General features: G+C 37.1%; 1 protein-coding gene and 1 long non-coding RNA gene across 3 annotated transcripts in view; one reads left to right on the forward strand and one right to left on the reverse strand.

The window, feature by feature from the left end:
• Positions 1-27660, reverse strand: part of LOC145688531 (transferrin-like) — a 92891-nt gene that overhangs the window by 38545 nt on the left and 26686 nt on the right. For both annotated transcript variants that reach the window (XM_081762904.1, XM_081762909.1), the window contains exon 2: positions 22941-23043. In XM_081762904.1, the coding sequence (XP_081619030.1) occupies positions 22941-23043 (103 nt within the window). The remainder of the gene's footprint in view (positions 1-22940; positions 23044-27660) is intronic.
• The window catches only part of LOC145688562 (uncharacterized), a 94930-nt gene continuing 75171 nt past the window's right edge, over positions 7902-27660 (forward strand). Inside the window, exon 1 of the long non-coding RNA XR_014131939.1 lies at positions 7902-8211. This is a non-coding gene — a long non-coding RNA (uncharacterized LOC145688562). The remainder of the gene's footprint in view (positions 8212-27660) is intronic.

Below are 27660 nucleotides of genomic sequence, written 5' to 3' on the forward strand. Positions count from 1 at the left end.
CCAATCTTGGAACTGTCCCGCCCAATAATCCGATTTGAAATGTGATTTTGGGGAGAAATGTGATGATTTGTGTCCGATTGCCACAAAGGAAAGAGATGAAATTCATATCTCCCCAGAATAAGCCTCAAATGTTCAAGCTTAATGCTGAAGACAACTCTGCACCCCTGATCCTCCACAGCCTTGTTTTTCAACTTCATAAATATTCTGATCATCGATTTTTTTTTTAAAAAAAAGAAAAGATTATTGGAACAGCCTTATCCGTGCCTCCCGCCCCCCATGTTGAAGACAGATTTGCGCCTGCTGTTAAGCACTAAATACATATTGGACATACTACATTATATACTCCGTTAATTACGTAATCAATGCGTATAAAACAAACTTCAACCAACCATTCGTTGCAGACCTCCGAAAGATATACAAAACTGATTTTTACTCATTTTCACCAAAATTGAACTTACGCACTTCCTGCTCTGAGCCACAGAACTGAAAAGACCGGAATTGCAAGTCGATCGAGGAAGTCGAATCCGTAACTCAGACGCATGAAAATTGATAGAGCAAAAAATTCGGCTGCTTCGAGCTCTTACTTAGGAAGGCTTTTTAAATGTTTCAACATTGGTCGCTTGACCATGTCAGAAATTTGCAACTTTTCTCCTATGATTAGTACTTTAGAATAAACGTTCAAAACTACAATTATTTTTTCTTATCTAAAATAGCAACAATGTTATGTCGTGGGAGTCAGTGCTTTTGGCATTTGAAACTGATCACGTGAAATTAAATGTATCGTGTAAAGCCAGAGTGAACCAACTCCACTTTCCGCCGATTTGCGGATTTAGTATTATTTGGGTAGTGTAGGTATGGTTCAATTTTGTAGAGGCAGAGAGAACCACCGGAAAAGAGTGTAAGATAGCGACATCAGGTAACGAAAATATCACCATTCGAAAACAACCTGTATTTGTTTGTGCCACACTGAACTAAGAGACGTAGAACATGGCTGCCAGCAGAAGCAATCGTGAACTAAGGGCCAAGAAACCTAGCTGTAATAACATGGAATTTCAAGAAGGCACGAGTGATATTAGTGTTAGTGGATCGGAATACGCTCCTAGCACTGAGGAATGTAAGGAAAACTGTTACTTACTACTTTCTTAAAAGTAATATGTAATATTACTACATTGTTGCTTTCCAGTCGCTATATGTTAAGAACAGAATTGTGCCATAGTGAACTAAAGGAAAATTGTCCAAATAATCTGTAAATGAAGAATTTGATGCATAAAAATTCGTCATAAAGAGATGAAGAGTAGCTATTTGGTCTAGGAATTAATTCGTGCGGTTGGTACGCACACATTGAAGCTGTAGTACAAACACAAAATACATAAATACCTTAAGAAAAATATTGTCCATCGCTAGCCACCACTTTCGCCCATCTGTCAGGCAATGTACGGATTCCGTGGCGAAAGAAGTCCTCATCCTTGGAAGCGATCCAGTCAGAGACCCATGTTTCGATATCTTCTGAAGAAGTAAACCGCTGTCCAATCAAATCGTTGTTCATGCAATCGAACAAGTAGTAGTCCGAAGGAGCAACGTCTGGTGAATACGGCGGGTGGGGTAAAACTTCCCATCCGACATTTTCTAAATAGGTTTTGACCGGTTTTGCGACATGTGGGCGAGCGTTATCATGTTGAACAATAAGTTTATCATGTCTGTTCTCCCATTCTGGTCGTGTTCTGGCCAGAGCTTGCTTCAAACGCATTAATTGTCGTCGATAACGTTCTCCATTCATAGTTTCACCCGGTTGCAGGAGCTCATAGTACACCACACCTTTCATATCCCACCATATGCACAGCATAACCTTTGCACAGTGAATATCTCGTTTTGGTTGTGATGGACCTGGTTCACCTGGTTTCACCCAGGCCTTTTTTCGTTTAGGGTTCTCGTAATGGATCCACTTCTCATCACCCGTAATAATTCGATGCAGAAACCCCTTTCTGCTCTGTCGTTGAAGCAGCAATTCGCAAATGGTTTTTCGTCTTTCAACGTCTCTGTCTTTCAATTCATGTGGAACCCAATGTGACATCTTTTGAATCATTCCCATGGCTTTCAAGCGTTTGGAGACTGTTGTTTGATCAACGCCTAATGCTGCTGCAAGTTGTTCCTGCGTTTGACACGAATCCTGCTCGAGCAATGCTGTCAATTCTTCGTCTTGAAATTTTTTTGGCTGTCCAGCTCGCTCTTGGTCTGCCAAGCCGAAATCACCACTTCTAAACCGTGCAAACCACTTCTGACACGTTCGCTCAGCTAGAGCATGGTCACCATACACTTCCACCAAAATACGATGACTTTCAGTCGCACTTTTCTGCATGTTAAAGTAATGCAGCAGGACACCCCGCAAAAACACTTTATCAGGCACAAATTGCGCCATGTTCACTTAACTACAAACTGGTGTTGTTGACGCTTTAATCCACTGCCCTATACTACGAACGATACGCGATGACAGGGGTTTGCAACACATGTGTTGATACATGGAACTGTGGGACGCTCCGTTCGTTGCGCCATCTCTTGTCCACCCGCACGAATTAATTCCTAGACCAAATACATGACAGTGAAAGTACTTTTGGTGAACACATGCACAGAATGACTCTATGTATTAATTTTGGAGATAGTTCACTATGGCATGATAATGTTCTCTATATTAGTTTGCAGATAGTTCACTATGAAACGATAATGTATCTATCGGGCCGTTCTGTTTCCGATTCTCACATTTCGCTTGGCTATGATTCCAGCGTTGCCAAGTTGCCAAAACAGCCCAATGCTTCTCAAAGTGCTTGTTCTTACCACGGAACAAAACGACCCAGTATTTTCTTGTTATTTTTGTAGAAGCGAATAAATTAAACATTTGTAATGAATCAAATATGAGGTTCTCTCTGGTCCCCCCTGATCTGAACCTCTGGTGTTTTTAATCAGAAATGTGGTTCCCAAACAGACATTTATGTCAGTTTATATTATTAACAATTTGTTTTCAATATTTTACTTCTTTTTTGTCTTATTGGTAAAAGAGGAATTCATTGTATTTTGATTTGAATTGTTATTTATGGCCAGTAGGCAACTAATGCTCAGGCCAAGAGAGGGAAGGGGAAGGATGTGAAAAAGCAGCAGTTTTGGCCTTACAGAAGGTACCATTCCAACATTCGCCAGGTAGGACTGAGGAAACTCAGGGAACACTTCGGTCAGGATGGCCTCTCGTAGCAGGATTCGTTTGCACGCACGGCACCTAGTGCTGCTTGGCAGACAGACACTCTACAGGAAAATGAATTCGAATAAGTGCAAAGTTCCATGGTTGAAGATAAAGGAACTAAAAGTTGAAAAGTGTAATCCTGGAATAATGTATTACAAGACATCTTTCAATATGGACGAATATGATTCCGTCAACTTTAACAGAAATGTGAATGGACGACGAAAAGATCTGGGATCAGTACATTTATCCTCTTTGTATCCTGGACATTCCATAAGTGCAGCAAAGAAGATAGATCTTCTTTATCTCCTACAGTTTGTTCCACCAGTTCACCACCCATTTTACCAGAATCTGCAATCAGTAGAAGAGTGTCGTGCTGAAGATCATGAACTTGAATATTACCATAATCATGGTTTCGACAATGATCATGAATTTCATGATATGGTATAAAGGGTTTCCGTTGTTGCATTGCTAAGATTTGAAACATTTTCTAAAACTATTTTCCTGTGTTATAATACATAGTTGAGTGCACTATGTACAAAATAGTATGTAAGTATAATGCCAAACTGAACTAACTACAAAGCACTATTTTCAGATATATTTTTCATGTCACAAAACTTGTTTTTTTCATTCAAATACTTTATGTACACATTTTTAGTTCTTTTGTAAAGCAAGTTCAGAAAAGAAACTAATAAAATCAATGTCCAGGATTTTTCAATATAACGCCAACTTTAACCTTAATTTTCTCCGTGATGAACACTCTGGTGTTTGGTTCACTCTGGTTTTACACGATACAAATGGCTTCGGGTTATGTTACAGATTGAGAAAAGTATGCAAAGCAAGTTTTAGGATGTAGTATGATAAGATTATTTCGTTAAACCTTAAAAATTGATCTTAATTGGGATTCATTTAAACACATTTTAATAAACCTAACTAGGTTTCTCGGTATCCCAAATTCTATAAGAATATTGTACAGTGTTTACATCTTAACCGAGTCGTAGGCCTTTCTAAAATCAATAAATAGTTGATGTATTGGGGTATTGTATTCCTATTTCATTTTGGAGTATTTGACGAATGGTAAATATCTAGTCGATAGTTGCTCGATTTCAATTAAATCCGCAGTATTGATAATTTCCAATAATTTCATCTGCATATGGAATGAATCTTGCTAATAGAATATTTGAGAGGATTTTAAATGCCTTGATAATTAGCACAATCAATTTTGTTGCCTTTCTTGTGAATTAAAAAAAATGGTTGATTCTTTCCACTCTTGTGGCAATTCCTTCTTCTTCCAAATATGGAGAATGAGTTTCTCTATCTTGTTCCACAATTTTTGTCCTCCAGCTAAAATTAACTCAGCCGGAATTTCGTCTATACCCGAAGATTCGTGTTTCCTTAATTTCTTTATAGTTCTACATAATAGAAATGTAATCATAATATAAATCTACATAATAGAAGTCTCTAGTCATTTTATATAACCTGAAACGCATAACCTATAAATAATCTACAAATATAGGAAATATTAGACATGTTAGGATTCGGTTGAAGTTGCCACCATTTACCTAGCCCGTTATCTAAGATTATTAATCTTAGAGGTATTAATTGTTTCCAATTAGTCATTGAAATTTCCAATACCTATTTATTGTAGTAAATTACTGATCTTTTCTGGGTTAATTACAAAGGATATTACAATGGTAGTATCAAGTACCAAAAATCCTGGGTTCGAGGATCGTGCTGTCCAAAACATGAAACATTCTAACCTTGATTGACAGCAATAATAAGTAATATAATATTACACAGAGTAATTATTAGTGATTCAAAGAGTTATTCGCCATAAAGACGAATTTCGAAAGAAAGCAATATTAAGCTCATTATCTACTCTTGAATACACTGAGCCAACGTTATAATGAGACCTAGTTAACTCTATCTTGAATTACCTTGATTAATCAGTTATGCATACTGGAAATATACGACTTATTATGCTTGCATCATTACAACCATCCTACACTATTAATCAAAATAAACGACGAGTAAAAGTCGCGAATACTCAAAATGACTTAGGCAGAAGAATACTTGGCCGTAAGTTTAATTGAGCTAAATGAGATATGTTTCGGAGCCATTGTTTACTGCCCTACAGACCACGGATGGGCCTTCGCGGGTTATGAAACGCGATAGACTGTGTGGAGAGATTTAGCTCACGCATAGGTCTGAATCGTACTGATTACTGAACGAACTGATCAAGTCATTATGTACCATCTCAATTCTCCTTTACATTACAAACCGTAACTTTGACCCAACTACGTCCTATTCCTATTCCACTTTGGCCAAATATTATTTTTGATATTTCTAAACTTGGTCACTGCTTTCCTTCCGTCTTGTAATGAGGACGCTCAGATGTATTTCCATTGAAGATCCTATTTCCTTTGTTTCTTTTGACTGTGACGTCACTCAAAGACTGTTAGATTTCTGTAGAGTGGCTGTCAATAGTTTTGTGAAGAATTCTCTTCCGTGTTAAGAATAATTATTGTTTTTGCTTTATATGAAGTTACTCCTTTCTATTTTCCACTAATGTTTTTGATGTTTCTCTTTTAGAAGTTTCTGAATAAAAGAAAAAAAATATTTTTTTCTGGATATCGACCTTTTTCTCCACTGGAACGTGGTATTCCCATGCTAACGAAATACACACGGTCAACAATGAAATGTATGAGACAGTTCTTGTATCTGGATGAGTACCATGACCCTAGTAGGATGCGGTCACAGGTTGAGTATTATTGAGGTTCCTCAAGTGTCCATGTGCACTCGGTTGAGCAACGCAATTCATCATGAATATACCAGCATGGCTCTTGGAGGTGAAACCCTTTACTTCTGGGTGAGTAGGCAGATAGTTAAACAAGAAATGAAGAAATACTTTCACTTGTAATCACTACAATTCAAAGAAGGAAATTCTCACTTTACATTTACACTGTTGGCCGGTTTCTCTCTCTTTTGACAAGTTAGGGTTTATGAACATGTCTGTTGACAAAGTTAAAACTTGTGAAAGAGAATGTGAAAAAAACCATCTGTATGCAATGTTACAGAGGGGAGAAAAGGCTTACGTTATATTCAGTATGGATATTGAAATTCAACGTAATCAAAGTCACGAAAAATGTTGTGATGACTCTTTATTACTTGATATAACCTGAAATAATAACTTTTTTGAGAGACCAATGTTCTCGAACACAATACAAAAGGTTAACTCACGTTTTAATATTTACACGTAGTGAAAATGAACTTGGCCGTGTGTAGGGAGTTTCGTGCAAGCGTACTCTATAATTTCATATCTAATTAACCTTTAAACTAAATGCCACATAGTGAAAATGTACTATGTTGATTTCATTTCCAATGAGATATATGACTGACAAGTATTCTTACAATAAATCGTTAATGCTGTTTGTTCTCTATTTATGTAAGTACCATAATGTCAAATATTCTCAGCCTTCATATCGATGTTCCCCTAATCCTTTGAAAGTTGACTGCTGCTCCAATCTCTCGTAGTACCAGGGGCGATCCAGGGGAGGGGCGATCGTGGCGATGGCCCCCTGAAGAGGAAACTTTCTTATTTTATATATAAATAAAACCCATATCCCAGAGTTTGGAACTCTTAAAAGTAGCAGTATTACAACCCACCGCCCTCCCAGTAGTCCATCCTGGAACCGCCCCTGCGTAGTATTATGTCATCATGCATTTCTTAAACAGTTGAATGGCATGCATGCAACTGAGGGAAATTGAACGAGGGCTTGATACGAAAACATGAATTCTTAAAACGCATAAATAATTCCATTTTTGTAAATTTTTATCCCCTAACGAAAATGAATCCCTACACCAACTAAATACAATTTCAATCTGAAGTAAAATATCTCCAATCGAGCATTGAGATGTCATCTGGTAGAGGTTCGTCTTGAGTACTTATAGCACTATCAGTGGCAGAGTGTTTTGGTGTTGAAGTTGTGATCGCAAGAGGCAATGTGCTTGGGGTGGTGGAAGGAGAAAGAGGAAGAGGAATTGGGTTGTCGGAATGATCGGGAGATTCAGACAAAGAAGTATCTTGTATTGGAGACAAATTGTGTAACAGTTATCGTTGATTTGCTTCTGCACCATTGGTATCGTGAATGGTGGGTCATGGAGCATACTGGGACTGTAATTTTCGTCAGAATAGGCTCGAAGTTCTACTTTTGGTACAACAGTAACGAAAATAACAGAAGAATGTGATAACGCTTATCACTAGTAAAACTAACATTACAATTGTGATAGTAAGTCCTATTTCGTATGACTTCCTGTAGAAGCATAGCTGATTGTGAGGGTCGAATAGAGGACCATCAAGATAAATTCCCTGAAAGAAAGAAAAATGTGTTTCAGGACGGTGTCTTGTAATGAAAGTTATGGGGTAAACTTGAAAACGAAATTTTGACTTTTCTCAATGTTTTTTTTTTTTCGAAAGATGTGTACCTTGAGAATCTTTGCTGAAGAACAAGGAAAAGACAGCGTTTCCATAAATGCGGAGGTCATTGAACGAAGCGTAGGTCATTGCCAATTGCAACAAACTATTTCGAGAAAGTGTATCAGCAGGGTTGCATATCGCGAGCACAGAGAAAGTTTTTGATAACATAGTGGACAACATAGGGCAATCATGCAAAACACTACGAAAAACTAGAGCATGTTTGATTGCAAAGCTGGAGAAAGGACAAAACTCATTTAATTTTGGGCAAGAAAAATAGTTTTGCCGTGTTTAGTATTTCGTATCACATGGTAAACGTAAGATGTTAAGTTGTTAAATGTCTGCATGCAGAATGACTGCATGGAGGTTTTCCGTGAGTTTTCTTGTGGAGGAAAGCTTTTTTGTGTGTGAATAGAAAACCAATTGAGGATTTTCCAGTGGCGCATCTAGATCTTCGAGGAAGGGCGGTTCATCAGATTGACCATTAGTTGAGTGTGCAGATGAAAGGCAAGTGTACTGCAATGATGCTATTACTTTGTTATATCTGTGATACAGAGAGTTTGAAAGAAACAAAAGTGAAATTTTCGTTTCGCTCATTTTCCTTGTCTGAAAAAAAAAGGGGGAGAGGAAGTTAAACGTGCATGATGCGACGTTGCATTGAACACATATTTCTCGTCTCGTGAACACTTCTGATTTCAAAAGGAATCTAATGTTAAGTCCTTGGAACAAATAAAACAAGATTTCTCAGCAGGGGGAGGGGCACGGGGCCTTTCCATCCCGGTTAAAATCCAAAATATTCTATTTTTTTTTTAGGAAGCAGAGAGAAGGAGTGCGAGAAACATTGTTGTGAACAAAGAGTCTCGTTAACAACGGCGTGCTTAACAATGAAACTATTTTAAATATTGTTTGTATTTTGTCACAAACTCGGGGCTGGGTTGTCGTCAGGGTCATGCAGTTTCATGCGTGCTTGTGTAACAAGTATTTCTTTTCCCTTTGAGCTTTGTGGTGGACAAACACCGTGTGGGTGGGTTTTCTCGTGGTTCTCCCGTTTCCTCCCACTTTCTTCATTCCACCATTTCATTCATTACTCATCATCACCGTCTCCTTTAGCCTAACCGGCATAACCGTGGGACGTAAAACTCAAAGATTTCATTTCATTTTCATTCTTTTCCCTTGGAATCCTGCAGTAACTGTTGTCATCAATCGATAAGATGACAGAATACGGCCCTTCAAATTTAGGGGCGAGACTTTTGTACTCATAGGCGTTCTATAACGACTTTCGTACCCGGAAGAAATCGTGTCTTCTGTGAATGCAGTTTCGCTCTTTGCCTTTTGAACATTTTATTTCGCTTATACAACACATAGTCTCGTTGGTCTCTGAGACGTGTTAAGCGTTCTTCATTGCAGGGCTGGTCTTTCGGTGGCGTTCAAAATACGATCAATAGGATAAACTGGCTCTATACCGTAAACTACTTGAAATGGGCTTATACCAAGTTGTGAAATGGGCTGAAATTCGTTTTGTTCACCGTTTGGGTGGCGATTTGTAAAAAACGAGGCCAGTCCGCGTGGGAGTCTTTCATAAGAAAACGCAACGCATTTTGAACTGAATCGATTCTGCTTTAAGGAAAAATGACATTTCGGAAGCACGTATTTTACTGTAATACCCAAACTATTCAGAAAATTTGTAGTTTCCTGGTTATTATGGGTTGACTGTTGGTCAAGATACAGAATAAATGGAACGGAGAATGACATTCTGATCTTGTCCATAAGAAATGCAATGAACTCCTCACTGGTGGGCGATTTTATAGGGGCTGTTATTACATATGAAGAAGCATGACATGTGACGAGGTAGATATATTGGTAGTTATCATCTTTCGATGGCATTAGCTTACCACATAAATCAATCGACAAGCAAGAAAAGAGGCTGTGACTGGGTAATTGTTGCACATGCAAACGAAACGTTTTATTAAGACTTTAAAGGTTTGTATGAAGTCATATTTTGCAGAATCCCAAGATAAATGGAGTTCATATGTGGAAGATTTGCAATTCAGCATGAATCCATGCGAACATGAAGGTTTAAAGGCAGTCCGTCTGAAATATTGTTGGTCGCTCTCTGTTGAGTCGCTTGGAAGCAAGACGGAGAATATCCGAAGCTGATATCGATGCAGGAAATCAAACGGATTTTTGGACAAGTGCAATGAAAAATATGAGAAAGAATTGGGAAAAATGTCGGCTTTTGTTTGAAAAAACCCGGAGAGGTCAATCTAGATGTAGGACATCAAGTTCTGGTCAAGAATCATACTAAATCATCTTTAAAGGGTAAAGATGCCAAAAGTCTTGCTTATGTCTGGTTGGTCCTTATAAAATAATTAGATTTCTTACTGCAAATACAGAAAGAAATAATAATATTCAAACATAAATATACCCCAAACATAAATATGCCCCTATGCTCTTATATATTGAGCACTCATTTTGGGACATGTAGAATTAAAACACTAAATTCTGAATTTTTAATTTTTTTTCAAAGTTGTTGGACCAACTTTATATATAGCACAAACATAAAAATGTTTTGTATACTCCTATTTATTGAGCACTAATTATGGGACAATGTTGATAGAAAACACTAAATACTGACAAATAATTTTCCTATTTTTAAAAGTGGTTGAGTCAACTTCGCACATACCTCAAACATAAATATCCCCCGTATGTTCTTCTGAGACAATGCAGGATGAAGATCACTGATTAAGCATTAAATGCTGACATTAATATACGAGTATATAAATATTTCAAATACATATAAATATATTTATATATAATTTGTATATATTTCCAAGTGATTGGGGCAACTTCATACATACTCCAAATATAAAAACCTCCTTCATGACCTGGGAGAATGTGGGATGGAAAGCACTAAATATTGACGTAAACAATTTTCATTTTTTCAATGTAATCGGACCATTTTCACCTAATTATATCACAAACATAAATATGTTCCATATACCCTTATGCACTGAGCACTAATTCTGGGATAATGTGGAGTGGAAAGTATTAAATCCTGACAATTAATTTTCATTTTTTTTTCAAAGTGGTTTTCTAAATTCACATATTGCCCAAATATAAATATGCCCTGTATACTCTTATATATTGAGAATTATTTCTGAGATCATGCAGGATGAAGAGCACTGATTAAGCATGGTGACATTAAAAGATTTTTTTAAAGTGGTTGGGCGAATCTCACAAACACCTTACACTTAAATATGTTTCGTTTGTCCTTATATATTGAGCATTAATTCTGGGAACGTTTAGGATGAAAAGCACTAAACCCTGACATTTTTAAAGACTTTTCAAAGTGATTTATACATACTCTCAACTTTATACATACTCCAAATATGAATATGTCCATGATGCCCTTATATATTGACCACTAATTCTGAGACAATGTGAAATGGAAAGCACTAAATATTGAAATAAACAATATTTTCATTTTTTCAAAGTGGTTGGATCGCCTTTACATATATCGCAAAAAATATGTTCCGTATGCCCTTATTTATTTAGCACTAATTCTGGGTCAATACAGTATTAAAAAAAACTAATTCCTGACGTATTTTTAATTTTTTCAAATGGTTGGGCCAACTTCACGTATATTCCAAACATAAACATTTCCTGTATGCTGTTATATATCGAGTATTGTTTCTGAGACCATGCGAGATTGAGAGCTCTGATTAAGTATTAAAGGCTGGCATTAAAAAATATTTTTTGAAAGTGGTTGGGCCAACTTCTCGAATACTCCAGACATAAATATGCCCCGTTTGCCCTTATACATTGAACACTAATTCTGGGAATATGAGAGATGAAAAGCACTAAATCCTGTTATTTAAGTTTTTTTCAAAGTGATTGAACCAACTTTATACATGCTTCGGATATAAATATGTCCCACATGCCCTTGTATATTGAGCAATAATTCTGGGAAATTTGGAATGGCATGCACTAAATATTGACAAACAATATTTTCATTTTCTTCAAAGTGGTTGGATCATTTTTACATGTATCGCAAAAATAAATGAGATCCGTCTGTCCTTATTTATTGAGCACTAACTCTGAGACAATGTGGGATGAAAAACACTAAATATTGACATGAATAATTTTCATTTTTTTCTAATGTAGGCGTACCATTTTCATATAATTAAAAGGTAACCAAGATAGTTCTATCGCTTTTTCACCCACCACCTTCGAACATCGATATGTCACCTAAGACGTACCTGGAAGATCAAAAATAATCCCCATCAGCATCGATGATCTTCTGCCAATGTTCTGGAAGGTCATGGATTCAATAGTGGCAGTACTTGGTGGGCTGTGAAGTGAAGACGGGATCAAGTGCATTTTGCACCTCTACTAGGAACTTGAACTGGTGTCCTCTAAAGTGATTGTCCAAGGAATGGAACAGGTGATAATCGGACGATGCAATGTCAGGGAGGTATGGTGGATGCAATAGATTTTAACATCCAAGGCGTAGAATGGTGTCTCGGGTCATCCTAGCTACGTGGGGCTTAGCGTTGCCCTGTAATAGAAGGACCTCTTTGCTATTCACAAGTGCTGGCTCAAGTGATGTGAGGTGGAAAATTTACCGCTCTAAACAAATACCGATATCAGTAATCAAGTAACAGTTCTTCATTAACCATAAAATTGACTGAATTCCTGTATAGAAATGTTAAAAATTGAAAGATCGTTTAAAGAATCTGAAAGTTTTCATGGTTCAGAAAATTTCCAGTACTATACATTAACAAGTGAAACAATTTTTCTTGAATCGAAAAATTTTCTGTAGTGTATGAAAAAATTGAAAAATTTTTTATGTCGGAAAATTTCCATAATTTTGAACCAAAAAGTAAACAACGTTTTATGAATCGGAAAGTTTTATTGTTATGTAGAAACAAGTAAGAAAAAATTGTCATGGATCGGAAAATTTTCATTACGATGTAGAAACAACGGGAAAACTTCGTAAGACGGACAATTTTGAACATGTTAGTCATGTTAGGTGGAAAATTTTCTACAATATTTAACTGGACATTGAGCTATAAAATTGAATTCCTGTTGAGGAAAGTTAGCAACAAATTAAAATTTTCCAATTATCTTCCGCGAACCGAAAAATTCTCGAATATTTCGAGTTGGTAAGTAAAAATGTACATAGTGTTTCTCTCTCTTTCTCTTTCTCTCTCTCTCTCACTCTGTCTTTGTATGTGTGTGTGTGTTGTAAAGTGCATGGAACATATATCGAGTTCGTAGAGTACGAATGTCCCATGTCATTGTTTAAAATATAACAAGAAAGCGAAAAGGAACCTTTATGAATTTATCAATTATTTCAAAAACAGAAAATTCAACTATTTATTGACATATAGGCCTGAATATGTAATGAAATAACTACATAAAACACAGAAGTTACAGTTCCTTATGAAGATTATTTTTGTAACAGAAAATAAGAAAAAAATGCTTTGATTTCATTGTGTTTAAAGTTATGAGAATATTTCGTCTTACGCCTATTAAACTGATGAAATATGATGTTGTGAGATCAAAGGTGAATTCTGAGGGAAGAATACATTGCAGTTTTTAAGACTAAACATTTTTGCAGAAATGAAGAATCGTTAGATTTTCCCTTCATCAAACTTTTTTCAGACAATATTTATTACCAATAAATTTTACGGCTAAACAACGATGTAGGAACAAGTGGAGTATGTTTTTATGAATCGGAAAGATTTCGGAAAAATTTTCTGGAAAATTTTCCGTTTCAAAATTTTCCGGAAAATTTCATCACTTGCTGGCCCCAGATTTTTTAGTTTTTTCTTGAACACGGCTCAACTCCTGACAGTACACAGTTATATTGATGCTCTGACCAGATGGTAGCAGTTCCCGATGCACGATGCTGCTAGCAGTCAACCAACACACAGGAAGACCTTCTTCTGGTGCAGTGCCAGTTTCGTCTGTTTTGGAACCGGTTCATGGAATGCTAACCAATGATGACGGCGACATAGAGCTTCGTACAGGACCCACTTCTCATCACATGTCAAAACCCTGTCCAGAAATGGCTCCTTCCTCAGACGAGACAACAAAGATACGCGGGGGGCTGCTCGCGTTGCCTTCTGGCCCGGAGTCAAATCATGTGGAACCCATCGACTCAACTTGTAGTGCTTCCCAAGTTGATGGAGGCGCTGCCGAATGGTTTCTCCACTTACATGTCTGACCACTGTTCGCCTCAATTTCTGCCTGAAGATCTTCATTTTGTACATGTGATGATCTTCCGACACGTGGTGCGTTTCGGCATCGTCCATAATCTTGTTAAACCACCGCTGCACTGTCCGTGTAGTCACAACACCCTCACCAAAGGCCTAGCATATCTTCGGTCCCGCTGCAGCGACATTTGACCCCAGTTTGAACTTGTACAGCGTACACGCCCTTATGACACTCTGTGGAGGACCCATGTTCACTCTGTCTTTACGCACGGTGTAACTGAACTGCCACAACCAGGTAATATGTTGGATATACAGACACCAATAACTGACCTTCACCTTTTCTCCATTCGCATTCAACTCACGGAGTGAGGGCCAATTGAACACAAACCTACACAAAAAGCGACAGAACTTTCTTGATTATCTTTATATATCGCAAACATAAATATTATCCGTATGTCCTTATGTATTGAGCACTAATTCTAGAATAATGTGGAGTGGAAAATACCAAGTCCTTACATAAACAATTTTAATTTTTTTTCAAACTGGTTGGGCAAACTTCATATACCAGAAACACAAATATGTCCTGTATATTTTTATATATTGAGCATTACTTCTGAGGGCATGCGAGATGGAGAGCACTGATTAAACATTAAATGCTGACATTATTTTTAAAGTGATTGGGCTAACTTCCCGTGTACTCCAAACATAGTATGCCCCATTTTATTTTATATATTGAAAACTGATTCTGGGAATATAGGGGATGAAAAACACTAAATCCTGACATTTTAATTTTTTCAAAGTGGGAAACTTCATACATACTCTAAATAAAAATATGTCCCACATGCCGTTATACATATTAAGCACTAATTCTGGAACAATGTGCTATGGAAACCATTAAATATTGACATAAACATTTTTTTTTCAAAGTGGTTGGACCATCTTCACATGTATCACAAACAAATATGCTCCGTATGCTCTTATGTATTGGGCACTATTTCTGAGACAATGTGGGTGTAAAGTACTAAATCCTGACATAAACATTTTTATTTTTTTCATGGTGATAGGGCCAATTTCACATATGGCCCAAACATAAATATGTCCTTCATGCCCTTATATGTTGAGCACTAATTCTAAAACCATGTGAGATAAAAAGCACTAAATCCTGATGTATTTTTTTTCGAAGGGTTGGGCCAACTTCACATATATTCAAACATAAATATGAACCATACGATCTTATATATATTGAGTGGTTCGACCAACTTCATAAATACCCGAAACATAAATATGTCCTCCATGTCCTTAGTTGTTGAGCACTAATTCTGAGACTATGTGGGATGGAGAGTACTAATTAAGTACTAAATCCTTGAGTAGTTTTTATTTTCAGACTACTTTAAGGAGTGTGAAGTTGGCCCAAACATCTTAATCTATATATAAAAGAGTTCTGATTGAGTGAGGCTAAACTACTTAAGCTAGAATCTAGAAACTTGTTCGGACAGAGCATAGGATTTGTGATGTAAGATTTTACTAAAGAAGGGTTTTTAGAAATTTGGCGGGAAAAGGGGACAAGGAAAGGTGGCAATTACTACCTTAAAATATCCATATCTCAGAATCTCTGAATGTTAGAGACATGAGATTTGGTACATGGATTTCTCATTTAAAATAATTAGGCACGTGTTTCACCTTTTCTTGATATTTGTCAAAGAAGGCAAGGAAAAGGTGGGAAAAAAAGATTAGATAATAATTGTTATAATTTAGATTATCATATCTCCAAATTCTTTAAGGTCAGAGACGTGAAATTGGTATTTAGATTTTCCTTTTTAAAATAATTAAAGACGTGATTTCCCCTATAAGAGAAGAAAAAGTCTGAAAAAACGAGTGGGTTAACAATTGTTAAAAAAAGATGGCCATATCTCGAAATTCCTTAAGATTTGGTATTTACACTTATCATTTAAAATAATTCTGTGGCTTGGATCTAAAAGGGCTAATGTCACTTTTTGTCAAAAATGAGATATTCTTCAGTTTTAACGTCTATATATGGATGTTTTCTTGTGCAAGAAGAGCAAAGGTTAACACGAAATAGTTTGGAATATATACCATTCATATTAACATTTGCCTTACTTGCACAAAAAATATCCTTTTTATAGGCGTTAAATTGACGAGTATCTCATTTTTGCCGAAAAGTGACATTAGCGCTTTTAGATACAAACCACAAAATTAAAGACGTGTTTCAGATATTTTTTATATACAGGGAGGCCCAAAATTAGGTATACACCCCTGCATTGATGAAGTATAACAGCCTAGCTTATAAGTTTATTTGCTTCGGCTGTTTCTAGCTTAAGATATAAGTTTTAAAAAACGATAAGTACAAATAATAAAGAAACTAAGTCTAACTGATGAATAACAATAAGAAATCATATAAAAAGCAATGAGTTGATCAGTACGGGACTGTATGCCTACTTTTGGGCTACCCTGTATAATTCCCATAGAAACGAAGAAAATGGCGGCAAGGAACAAGAACTTGGGTTTGCAATTACTTTAGTAAGATGGCCATATCTTGATATCTCTTAAGGTGAGAGACATGAAAATCGATTTTAATTTAAAATAATTATAGATGTGTTTAAGCGTTTTTGATGTTTCCCTTAGAAGGGAAGAAAAAGCTAGAAGAAAGAGGTTGTGTTTTGTAATTATTAAAATAACGTAGCTATATCGCGTAATCCTTCAAGCGTAGAAATATGCTAAAGACGTGTGTCAGTGTTTTCTCATGCTTCCCTTAGAAAGAAAGAAAAAGGTGGGAGGAAAAGTGTGAGGGTTGCAATTGTTTAAATAAGATGGCCATATCTCGAAATTCGTTAAGGTTAGAGATATGAAATTTGATATTTGAACTTTTCATTTAGAACTATCTGAACCTGCTCTTTCTACACAGCGAATCATTCACATGTGAGCATGAAGCTCCTTGTCATTACTCACAACATCTGTACTTGACCCTTTACAGAAAAAATGAAAGACCTCTTGTTAAAAAATCAGCAAGGGATGCAATAAAGGGAAGATTCTTTTTCGGTTACCTTTTCAACATCTCGCTTCGTTTGCAAGATTAAGCCTACTTCCGGTTGGGGTTTCTAATTCATGTATGATCAGTGTTTTCTTTTTTCTTGCATGCAGTATGTAATAAGCAAATACATTACATACTCAATTAATTTTAATGTCAGTAATGTGTAGTGTTCATTGGGAAAAACACTCTAAACAATAAAGGTTAATCTTAGCCTGGGGAAATGGTTATCCTTCGTTTTTTATTATCATTTGACCATAAAATAAACGCCTGAGAGATATACAACTCATGTATATAGCGGTGTTGTGTTGGCATATATAACTCAAAGGATATGATATTTACTATTTTTTAAAAAATCAACACTTCTTGCGTATCCGTAAAAATGTAATGAAGAAATAACGGCCACGTTTTTTAAATATTCAATTAGAACTGAACAATCTACACAAAATTTGGAATCGACCAGCGAAAACGGCACGTTTCTAGTACTTGCGGTTTTCGAGATCTCATTGTCGAAATGATTGGAGACAAACATAAACCTAGCATTTTAATATATAGAGTAGCTGAACCTGCGCTCTCTATACAGCGCATCATTCACATATGAGCATGAATCTCCTTGTTATTCCTCACATCTCTACATGTCCCTTTAGAGACACAAGTGAAAGACGTCTTGATGAAAATTGGCAAGAAATACCATAAAGGGGAGATTTTGTCGATTACTTTTTCAGTGTCTCGCACCGTTTGCAAGATTTGAGTCTACTTCCGGTTGGAGTTTTTAATTCATGTATGATCAGTATTTTCTTTCTTCTTCCGTGCAGTATGTAATAAGCAAACACATTACACACACAACTAATTATAATGTCAGTGATATGTGGTGGGCAAAACACTCCATTGGGCAAAGCATTCCAAACAATATTCATTGTCCAAAACACTCCAAACAATAAAGATTCAACTTACCGTTAGAGTGGAGAAATTGCTATCCTTCGTTTTTCATTGTCATTTGGCCATGAAACAAACGCCTGAGAGGTTTGCAACCCCTGTATACAATTATGTGGTGTTGGAATTTATAGTGTGTAGGATATGATGCTTTAGATTTTTTCTCTTTTTTAATTTCAACACTTCCAGTGTACCCGTAAAAATGTAATAAAGAAATAATGGCCATGTTTTTTTAATATTCAATTAGAAGTGGACAATCTACACAAAATTTGCAATAGATCAGTGATAACGTCATCTTTCTAGAGACTGTAGTTTCCGAGATCTCATTATCGAAAGGATTGGCCACAAACATATAAACGCCCACAAACGTGTAGTTTAAAAGAACTCCAAAGATGGAAGCACAATTCATTTGCATTGATTTTGGAAATGGATTATTAAAATACAAAGGCTTTGAACAATATTTTAAAAAAGTAAACTTTATATGAAAAAAGGTCTACTTAAATAATTTATTTAAAGTACACATAGTTTAAAATATTTGTTTCTGTTAAACGTGAAATCACAAATAACCGCAAATCAAAGGTTTATAGGTTGGAGCTCAGGCGCTTTTGCTAAATATGTCAGGAACAGAGCTGACCACTTTGACCTAACCTCACTCAACCTCACGCTCACAAACTCATTTCAACCTCACGCTTACTCAACGTCACGCTCACCTCACCGGTCTGACCTCACGCTCACCTCACTAGTCTAACTTCATGCTCACTCAACCTCATGCTCACATCACCAGTCTGACCTCACACTCACATCAACTTCACGCTCACATAACCAGTCTGACCTCACACTCACACAACCTCACGCTCACTTCGTGAGGTTGAGGTCGAGTGAGCTTGAGTACCGAAATCGTGAGCGCCGATCTCATGAGTTTGGACACCTTTGGTCAGAAATACAACACGCACTCTACTGATCGCTGCACAAACCAATTCAAATGCGGTTACTGCACTGGGTCTCATCCAACTCGCACCTGCACCAATCTTCAACAAGCTCCTCCTTGTAATACTTGCCACGAAAGATTTCATCCAATTACAGTTATAAATGTAAATCTCGGCCTACTCCAGAAGAAACTAAACTAGAACTAGTAGTACCATTATGTACTCACGACACCCAGAATCAAACAGTGGATACACCACGACCGCAGGAACCTAACCAATTTGTCACTCTCCATCAATAATTAGCATTCATCACTTTGACACTTCAGAGCGTCCATCCTTTTGCACGACCACTCATGCTACAGCATGTTTAGCACACAGCTCGCAACCTTTTCCATCTCGACTTCCATGCAACCTATAATGGCCCTATGTCCACTTCCATGCAACTCCACTCACAACTGCAGTATAAATTTCTCTTAAACATGTTTTTTATCATGGCGCTCATATTCTTATTCCTCAACATCCGCTCATTTTGCACTCATAAAATTCTTTTTGAACAACTTCTACTGGAAGAAAAAGTCAATACTTTCATTCTCAATGAAACTCATCTCACACCCAAACTCACTTGCCGTCTTCCAGGCTATCACATCCTTCGCCACGATAGTACAATACCAGCCCGCCGCGCCAATGGCGGCGTTGCCATAGATTTCTCACCTCACATACCTTACCGTCTTCATTCTGCTCCGCTCCAAAATCTACCAGAACATCTCATTACTGCTCTTTATTATAAATCATTGTGTGTAACAGTAGCAACCATTTATGTCCGTCCAGGTCACTCAATTCCACTTTCGTTCTTTCGCTACATCTCTAACACCTTCCGTCATTACATCATCTTAGCAGACATTAACATTCACAGCCGCTCAGATAGAGATAAGACAACTTTCAGGAGCAGCTTTATTGCCATAACCACGACCGGTATAATTCATCCTTTACCTAAACCCACCCGCCCTGAATCCAATACCACTCCAGACATCGCCATAACGTCATCATCTTTATCACAACGCATTCACATCAATATCTTAGATTCGCTGGAAAGTGATCATGTCCCAATAAAACTCAGCCTCCGGGTATCTATTACATGTACTACCGTAGCACCGCCATCTCCACGACTTGTTTCCCGTTATGAAAAGGCAGATTGGCAAACTATCGCATTTACTTAACACACTCTCTTGAGAAATACGCTCCTTCTAGTACGGAAGATGAGTTATACTCTAACCATATTCAAGTTGCCTCCGAGCAATTCATTCCCCATTCTATCTATTCACCTCACAAACCTAAAGTACCAACACAATATCTTACTCTCATTCAGCGTTCACGTCAGTTTTAAAAATAATATGATCGATCTGCTAACCGCCAAGCTCTTCAACATCACAGAGCCCTCCACCGTACAGTCTCCAACTACATTAAAACATACATATAAACTAAGGCAATGGATCAAGTCTTGCAATTCTCTTAGTGACACATCCCGCCCTACCAAATATTGGAAGCGTTTTAACGCACTCACCGGAAAATACAAAGAAACGTCATATCCACTCATTCATCATGATCAAGCACTCCACTCCGACCAAGATAAGGCTACTTATTTACAGGATATATTTACGCCATTATCATCTATACGTCATTTTCGCCATCATCCTACAGAGCACTTTAACTTCTCTTCTTGACATCTACAACCTGACGTAAAGCACACAGTCTCTTCTCGCAAAACCCTCATTGCTCCCATCTCTCGTGCTGAGATCACGAATGTAGTCTCTCGCAAACGCAACATCGCTCCAGGCATCGATAACATCTCGTATCGCCATGCGAAAGAAAGCCTACCCGTTCTGATAAATATCCTTGCCCTCATATATACTTTTATTCTTCGTACCGGCTATATACCCACTACATGGAAAACGTCTAAAGTTCTTACGTTTCTTAAACCAGAGAAACCTCCCGACCAAGTATCCTCTTACCGTCCGATTCAACTAACACCGGTTTTCACTAAAATTCTGGTAAAAAATAATAGTACAACGTCTTCATCTCCATCTTTCAAGGTACAATCTTCTGCCACTCCACCAAGCAGGGTTCGACCCACAATTCAGCATAAATGATCAACTCATGAATCTTCTAAATTATATCACTCATCAATACAATACGGCAAAACCTTCCTGCCTGGTCCTTTTTGATCTAGAAAAGGCATTTGATAAAGTTTGGCATCAGGAACTTCTCTCTAAATTACTCAATTTTCACCTACTACTCGCTTACGTACGATTCATTTATAACTTCTTGTCTGGATTCCTTGCATATGTTTTCATCAATCAACAATCATCTCATCCTATCTTCCTACGTTCTGGTGCACCACAGGGCTCTTCTCTCTCCCCCCCTACTCTATCTGCTATATGTCGCCGATATGGCTCCACTTCCTACCAACGTTCATTTATTTCAATACGCTGATGACACAGCCTTTCTTGCCGCAGGCCGCACTGTTCATCAACTTAACACAGCATTACAGGAGACGATAGATACATTTGTCCTCTGATGTGATAAATGGAGACTTAAGATTAACGCCAGTAAAATTCAAACTACAGTATTCCTACCACCCAATAAACGCTCCAAAGTTCACCGCAATCCATCTCTATTGAATCTCACCGTTAACGACGCTCATCTTCAGCTTTCTAAAACAGTCAAATACCTGGGACTTACATTGGACAGACACCTTACATGGAAAGCACACCTACAGGATCTCACAGCAAAAGCTTACCGTCGACTTAACTTACTTAAACGCCTAACTGGCACAACTTGGGGTCTTAATTCAGAACTTTTAAACACCTACAAAATATTTCTTCACCCGGTGCTGACTTATGACCATCCTGCCTGGATTGCAGCTCCCCCTTCCTATTACCACAAACTTAAAGTCCTAGAACAACACGCCCTTCGTATAGCCTACCGCATTAAACTTCCCAGCTCAACTCAGATTCTGTACGATCGAATGCCTTTTCCCCACATCCTATTCCATCTCGAAAAACTTCGTCTTAATTACTTTCAGACACGTCTCAATTTTCATCACCCACTCCTCCGTGATACTATTATACCAAACTTTGATCTTTTACATCCCATCACACATTCTCCTCTTTCCCTTCTTTTCAAATTGTATCATTACTCTACTACCCGATCATCCCGATCTTCCATTCACTTGTGCTTTTCTCATCGACCATCCTCCACCTGATATACAGTCATATTCCGCACAGTAGTTCTCTGTTACTAACAGGGTTTCCCCTTGTCTCTCATCAATGCTTGGAACAGCCCTCAAGCGAGAAGATTAACTTGCATCTGTCCTCTAACAATCACCCTCGTGTTGTGTTGTCAAGTGCACCTCATCTCATAGTTATCTCATACAAGAGAACTGTTTATAGATATTCAATTTGGATGTTAATATGAAACATTCGCTCGCATAATACATTTAAGGAAAGCAAGATCATGAACATCAAACTAGAGAGATCAAATGTACATAGCAAAGTTTTTTTTTTTTTTTATAAATGTTTGTGGTGACGTACCTAAACGGAGTCTGGATGCTAAACTACTGATAATTATGTTTAGTTCTATATTCCTATGATTAATTTGAAGTATTCAAACTAAAATTTTCAAACAACGATTTCTTGTTCAAAAAAATGATTGCAAGCACTTGCTAACTTCAGCATACTGAAACTGACGATAATAGCAGAACTTTATATTACAAAACCTTCACAGTTGATATTTTCAAGTATGTTACAGAATGACTTAGGGATTTTACTTGGCATATCTATTTCGAAAAATCTTCCAATAACTGATTCTGTTTGAAAGGTATTAGGTGCTATATTCACTTACAAAAATGCACATTTTGTTGTGAACACTCCTTGAATAAAACAGCAAAGTCATTTCAGATTTTGCTTTGAGGGATGAAGGGAGGGAAAACCAAAGGTGTCAGTAGATTTTCCGTATATTATTATCTCATTAATTAAAATGTTTACAAATATCAAACTCAGGGTGGAAATTGACGCCCTTGAGCCCCAAATGACTCTCTGGAATAAAAGTAGCTTACCTGTCTTTAGCTCCCACAGTATCGATGCCACTGATGGGAGAATTGAGAGAACCAAAAAGATTGATCACTGTATCTACTTGAGGATCCGGCAGGCACATCACATCTGCAAAACACAAAAAGAAATGTTTCAAATTTGACAAATCATTTCCGCTCACTTTTACGGCAGTTTACAAAGGAAAATGAAAATGAAATGAGAAATCTTTCAGTTTTACGTCCCACGTTTATGCCGGCTAGGCTAAAGGAGACGGTGATGATGAGTAATGAATACAATGATGGAATGAAAAAATTAGGGAAAAACAGAAAACCCCCTATAAAACCCACGAATACGGTGTTTATCCACCACAAAACCCACTTGACGCGAGCTGGGATCGAACCAGCGATCCCACGCACCAGAGGTGAACACTGCCCCACTGAGTCACAGTGCCCTCTACGGTAGTTTAAGTACGCAATTATTGCTTCAAATTTTTTCAGTTCAATATTGCAGATTTCAAAAGGAGATTGTAGTTTATTAAACATTCAATGGATTGTAGGCATCTACATCTTTAGAACCACTAAATGTCGGAATTTAAACAAAAATCGGCTCTAGTAGATTTTCCCCAATGAATAATATGTAATTTCATCCTCAACGAACAATTCTCAGCAGTGTCTACCAATGTGTAAGCTGTTCGGCTCTAATCGTCTGTTAAAAGTCACGTGACCTGGCACCTGGCACAAGTATACAAGCTATCACTCCCCTCTAAAATTGTAGTTTTTGACCTAATTTATTCTCTTTGATTAGGCATTGTCACGTTATATGGCATGGATTGGAATATGTGTTAATTTTCTTTCTTAGGACTTAGATACCTCAATGCATTCCTCTTAATTTTCTACAGGGGTACATTGGCCCACCCTTAAGTTTAAAAAACTGTCAAAAAATAAAATTTAATAAATGTTATATAGGACTTATGTATACCACTTTAAATATGGGTGGTCCATGTTGTCCCCTTTCATGGGTAAAAAATATACTTAAGCAATAAGTTTTGCCATAGGTCGTTTTTATTGTAATTCATCTTCTAAGATGTGGTATTATTTCAACATACGATCATATAGATGGATACAAGGGCTTATTCTCATCCAGTTGACATGGGTATCTTGATGCACCAATTCTAATTCCAAGTTGGGACTGCGGTGGCTCAGTGGTAGAGCGTTCACTTCTGGTGCTTGGGGTCCCGGGTTCGATCCCAGCCCCCGCCAAGTGAACTTTGTGGTGGACAAACACTGTGTGCGTGGGTTTTCTCTGGGTTCTCCCGTTTCCTCCCACTTTCTTCATTCCACCATTTCATTCATTACTCATCATCACCGTCTCCTTTAGCCTAACCGGCATAAGCGTGGAACGTAAAACTCAAAGATTTTTTCTAATTCCAAGTTTTGGCATCGGTACATTGGCCAGTCCTTTATATTTGGGAATTGTCAAAATATAAAAGTGAGTAATTGCTCTACAGAACTAAAGTATATATATCTCTAAAAATTTGGTTGGCCTAACTTGTTTTCTTCCATGGATTAAAAAAATGCCAAAAATATACGCAAGCTATACGTTTTACCACGTGGTCAAATTTTGTTTTAATTTATTCTCTAATTGAGGATTTATTACAACATATGACCATATTGACGAGTACACGGGTCAATTCTCCATCATAGCACAGTAGTGCCATAGTGCACCCCTCTCAAAATTTGGGAAGAAGATATTAGGTAACTTCCTCAACTTGAGAACAGCCAAAAAATAAAATTTGGTAAATATTCTATAGGACTTACTATAAATTTAGACTGTTCATATTAAGGTCCCGTATGGTTGCTTTGAATGGGTGGAGTGATTCAACCTTTTCCTTACTTTTAAGATGGGTATATGCTTATTTTTGAGTACTTATAGTTGTATAAAAGTGTACTTCACTGTCTTTCATGGCTATTAAGATCCGTATCCTGTTGTCCTCTTTGATAGCTGACAAGGAAAGGTCACAAACTGGCTCCGCTGAGATCCGAACGAGACAATTGTGTTTGCAGTTGATATGCTATAACTAGACGAATCCCAAAGTTATACGTGCCACCGCTCGGGATATCGTGAGTTAGAACATATTTTGTAATATAAAAGCTATTAGCTGGCAGAATAGTTTGAACCGGGCCATTTGTTTGGAAACGGTTGGGTAGAGGGAAAACTCGACTAACACGTATCCCATCATTTTCAAGGGCACACTTTTTGGGGTTAAACAAAAGTTTGCCCCAGAGTATCCCGCAAGGTCCCAGACGGGGTCCAACTCAAAAGTTTCAAATGGGAAGGGGGTTTAGTAGCATGCCGTTTGAAAGCTGTTGTGAAATGAAAGAAGATGGAACAAGTCTCGACTCTTTACGATAACCCTGTGCAAAATGAGAGAGAGTCAAAAATGTAAACAAAAACTTAATTGAAAAGTCCATGACCACTCTTATAAATCGGAAACGGTGAGACAAATGTGAAAACAGGAAAGCACGTGTGACATTATTTTTAAAGTATAATGATTGAAAGTAAAATTGCCTTGCCCCATGGTTCCCACAGAGTCACAGGTGGGGTCCAACTCAAAGGTTTCGAAGCCAAGGGGTTAATGATTGAGTTATATAACGTTTTAATGTGTCTTGTTTCTTGAAGTCCCTTCCAGTTTTTATCCTATCCCCGGGTTTCTATAAGCTTCTCTCACAGTTTTTAACGTGGTTGGAAAATGTTACTTTGATGTTAAAAGTGACCCAGCGGTCTTTCAACTCTTCGATCTTTTTAATATTTGTTACTAAATGGAATAATTATATTTTAGAGGTGTGTTCTTACGCGAGTATGACATAATAAAATATTCATTTACATTAAAGTTTAGATCATTGAATCGACACCATTTGGAAATAAACATTCATATTCCTTTTGTAGAGATACAGAGTAATTGACAATATGGATTTTGGAGGCAATTGGGAATATCAATAATTAAGGTTAAAAATTAAAGTGGGTCAGGTTTGAGACTTGAGGAGCCCTCAATCAGCCTACTATATGCAGGTGATCTAAGACTCGGAAGATGTGTTACTAATGTCAATGACTCGGTATCTCTACAAAATGAAATAAATGCTGCCATACTCGCAAAAGAACACACCTTTAAAATATAACTATTGCATTGGAATGTCAATACTAAAATATCGAAGAGTTTAAGGATCTTGGAGTCACCTTTGACACCAAACTAACATTTTCCAATCATGTTAAAGAAATTGTGAGCGAAGTGTTTAGAAACCTATGGTCTCAAGTTTATTTAAATTAATAATTAGATATTAGAAAGAAACTTTTCATTATCCATGATTTTTAATAATTTAAATTCATCATTGTTAACTCATAAAACCCTGTTTAAGGTCTCAACACTTAAACCGTTGCTAAGAATTAAGTTTCTCTTATTATGGCAAGCATTGAATGGATTTACGTAAGTACTCGTATAATTATTCTTCAATATTTTTTCTAGTGGCGTTGAGGCTAAAAACGTTACTACCGATGTATACTCTGAACTGTACATGAAAACTAGCATGAATTTCTTGTAAATATGCTAGTTTAGATTACTTAGGGGCAACGGAAGGAAGGGGAACAGCGCCCTGGAATAAATCCCTCTATGAAAAGGAAGCTTCGATGGTTGTTTACCTTAATGCTATCTTCCTCAGATCCCTTTCCCCTTTGTAATTTGCAGGCTATGGGCGCTGAGGGCCTATACAATTAATTGACATCTTCTCTGGCCCGGCAAATTCCCGAAAGATGTCTATACGTATTGTTAATTAAATGTAAGAAGTTAAATTGTCAACCCTATTCCTTGAACTAAACATTTACCTTCACACTTAAATACTGCGATAGATACAAGAGGATATTGACATTTTAAAACGTTTAGTCTTTAGTAGTACAAAATATTAAGCAACTGATGTTATAAGGGTTCACAATACAAAATGCTAACTGCCGAAACAGTTAAAGTTCCACATAATAATAATAATAATAATAATAATAATAATAATAATAATAATAATAATAATAATAATAATAATAATAATAATAATAATAATAATAATAATAATAATACATTACTGTATAGAACTTACAATTCAAGACTTCATGTCCTACAATTTTCTTGAATTTTAGTGAGTAAATCCAAAAGCAACGTATAATACTGAAAGTAAAATGCTCTAGGCTTAAGAAGCCCATCGTTCGAAAGCTGTTATGAAATGAAAGAATTTGAGTTCACAATGACGGACTAATTTATGTATGATACAAACAGGATAGAAATTGAAGTGGGAATAAAAAAAATAAATAGAAATAATCGAAATGGCAAATAAATAAATTAAAAAAACAATAGTATCTCCGTTCTATGATGCTTCCAATCGTCTGCTGCGACGGTCAGAGTTGCCGCCTGGTGGCAAAAACTTCTGTATTTCGTTCGGGTAACTTGTAGATCTCTTTATTTCAACGGGTCGAATGAATGAAGATGCAACATAATTATTGAGTTGAGTTGATTTTGAGTTTAATGTCCCTTTTAGCAGCCAGGTTATAGGAGACGGGACGTACTGATTAACACGGATTCCGAACCATATGAGTTCCTGCCGGGAATCGAACCCGGGTCTTCCACGCCAAAGGCTACTATGCTAACTGCTTAGCCACGAAGGAGTTCATGCAACATAATTGTCATTGTCAGATGCAACATAATTGTCA

Source organism: Thermobia domestica, chromosome 1 (genome assembly GCF_964235325.1).
Source record: "Thermobia domestica chromosome 1, izTheDome1.hap1.1, whole genome shotgun sequence".
Taxonomy (NCBI): domain Eukaryota; kingdom Metazoa; phylum Arthropoda; class Insecta; order Zygentoma; family Lepismatidae; genus Thermobia; species Thermobia domestica.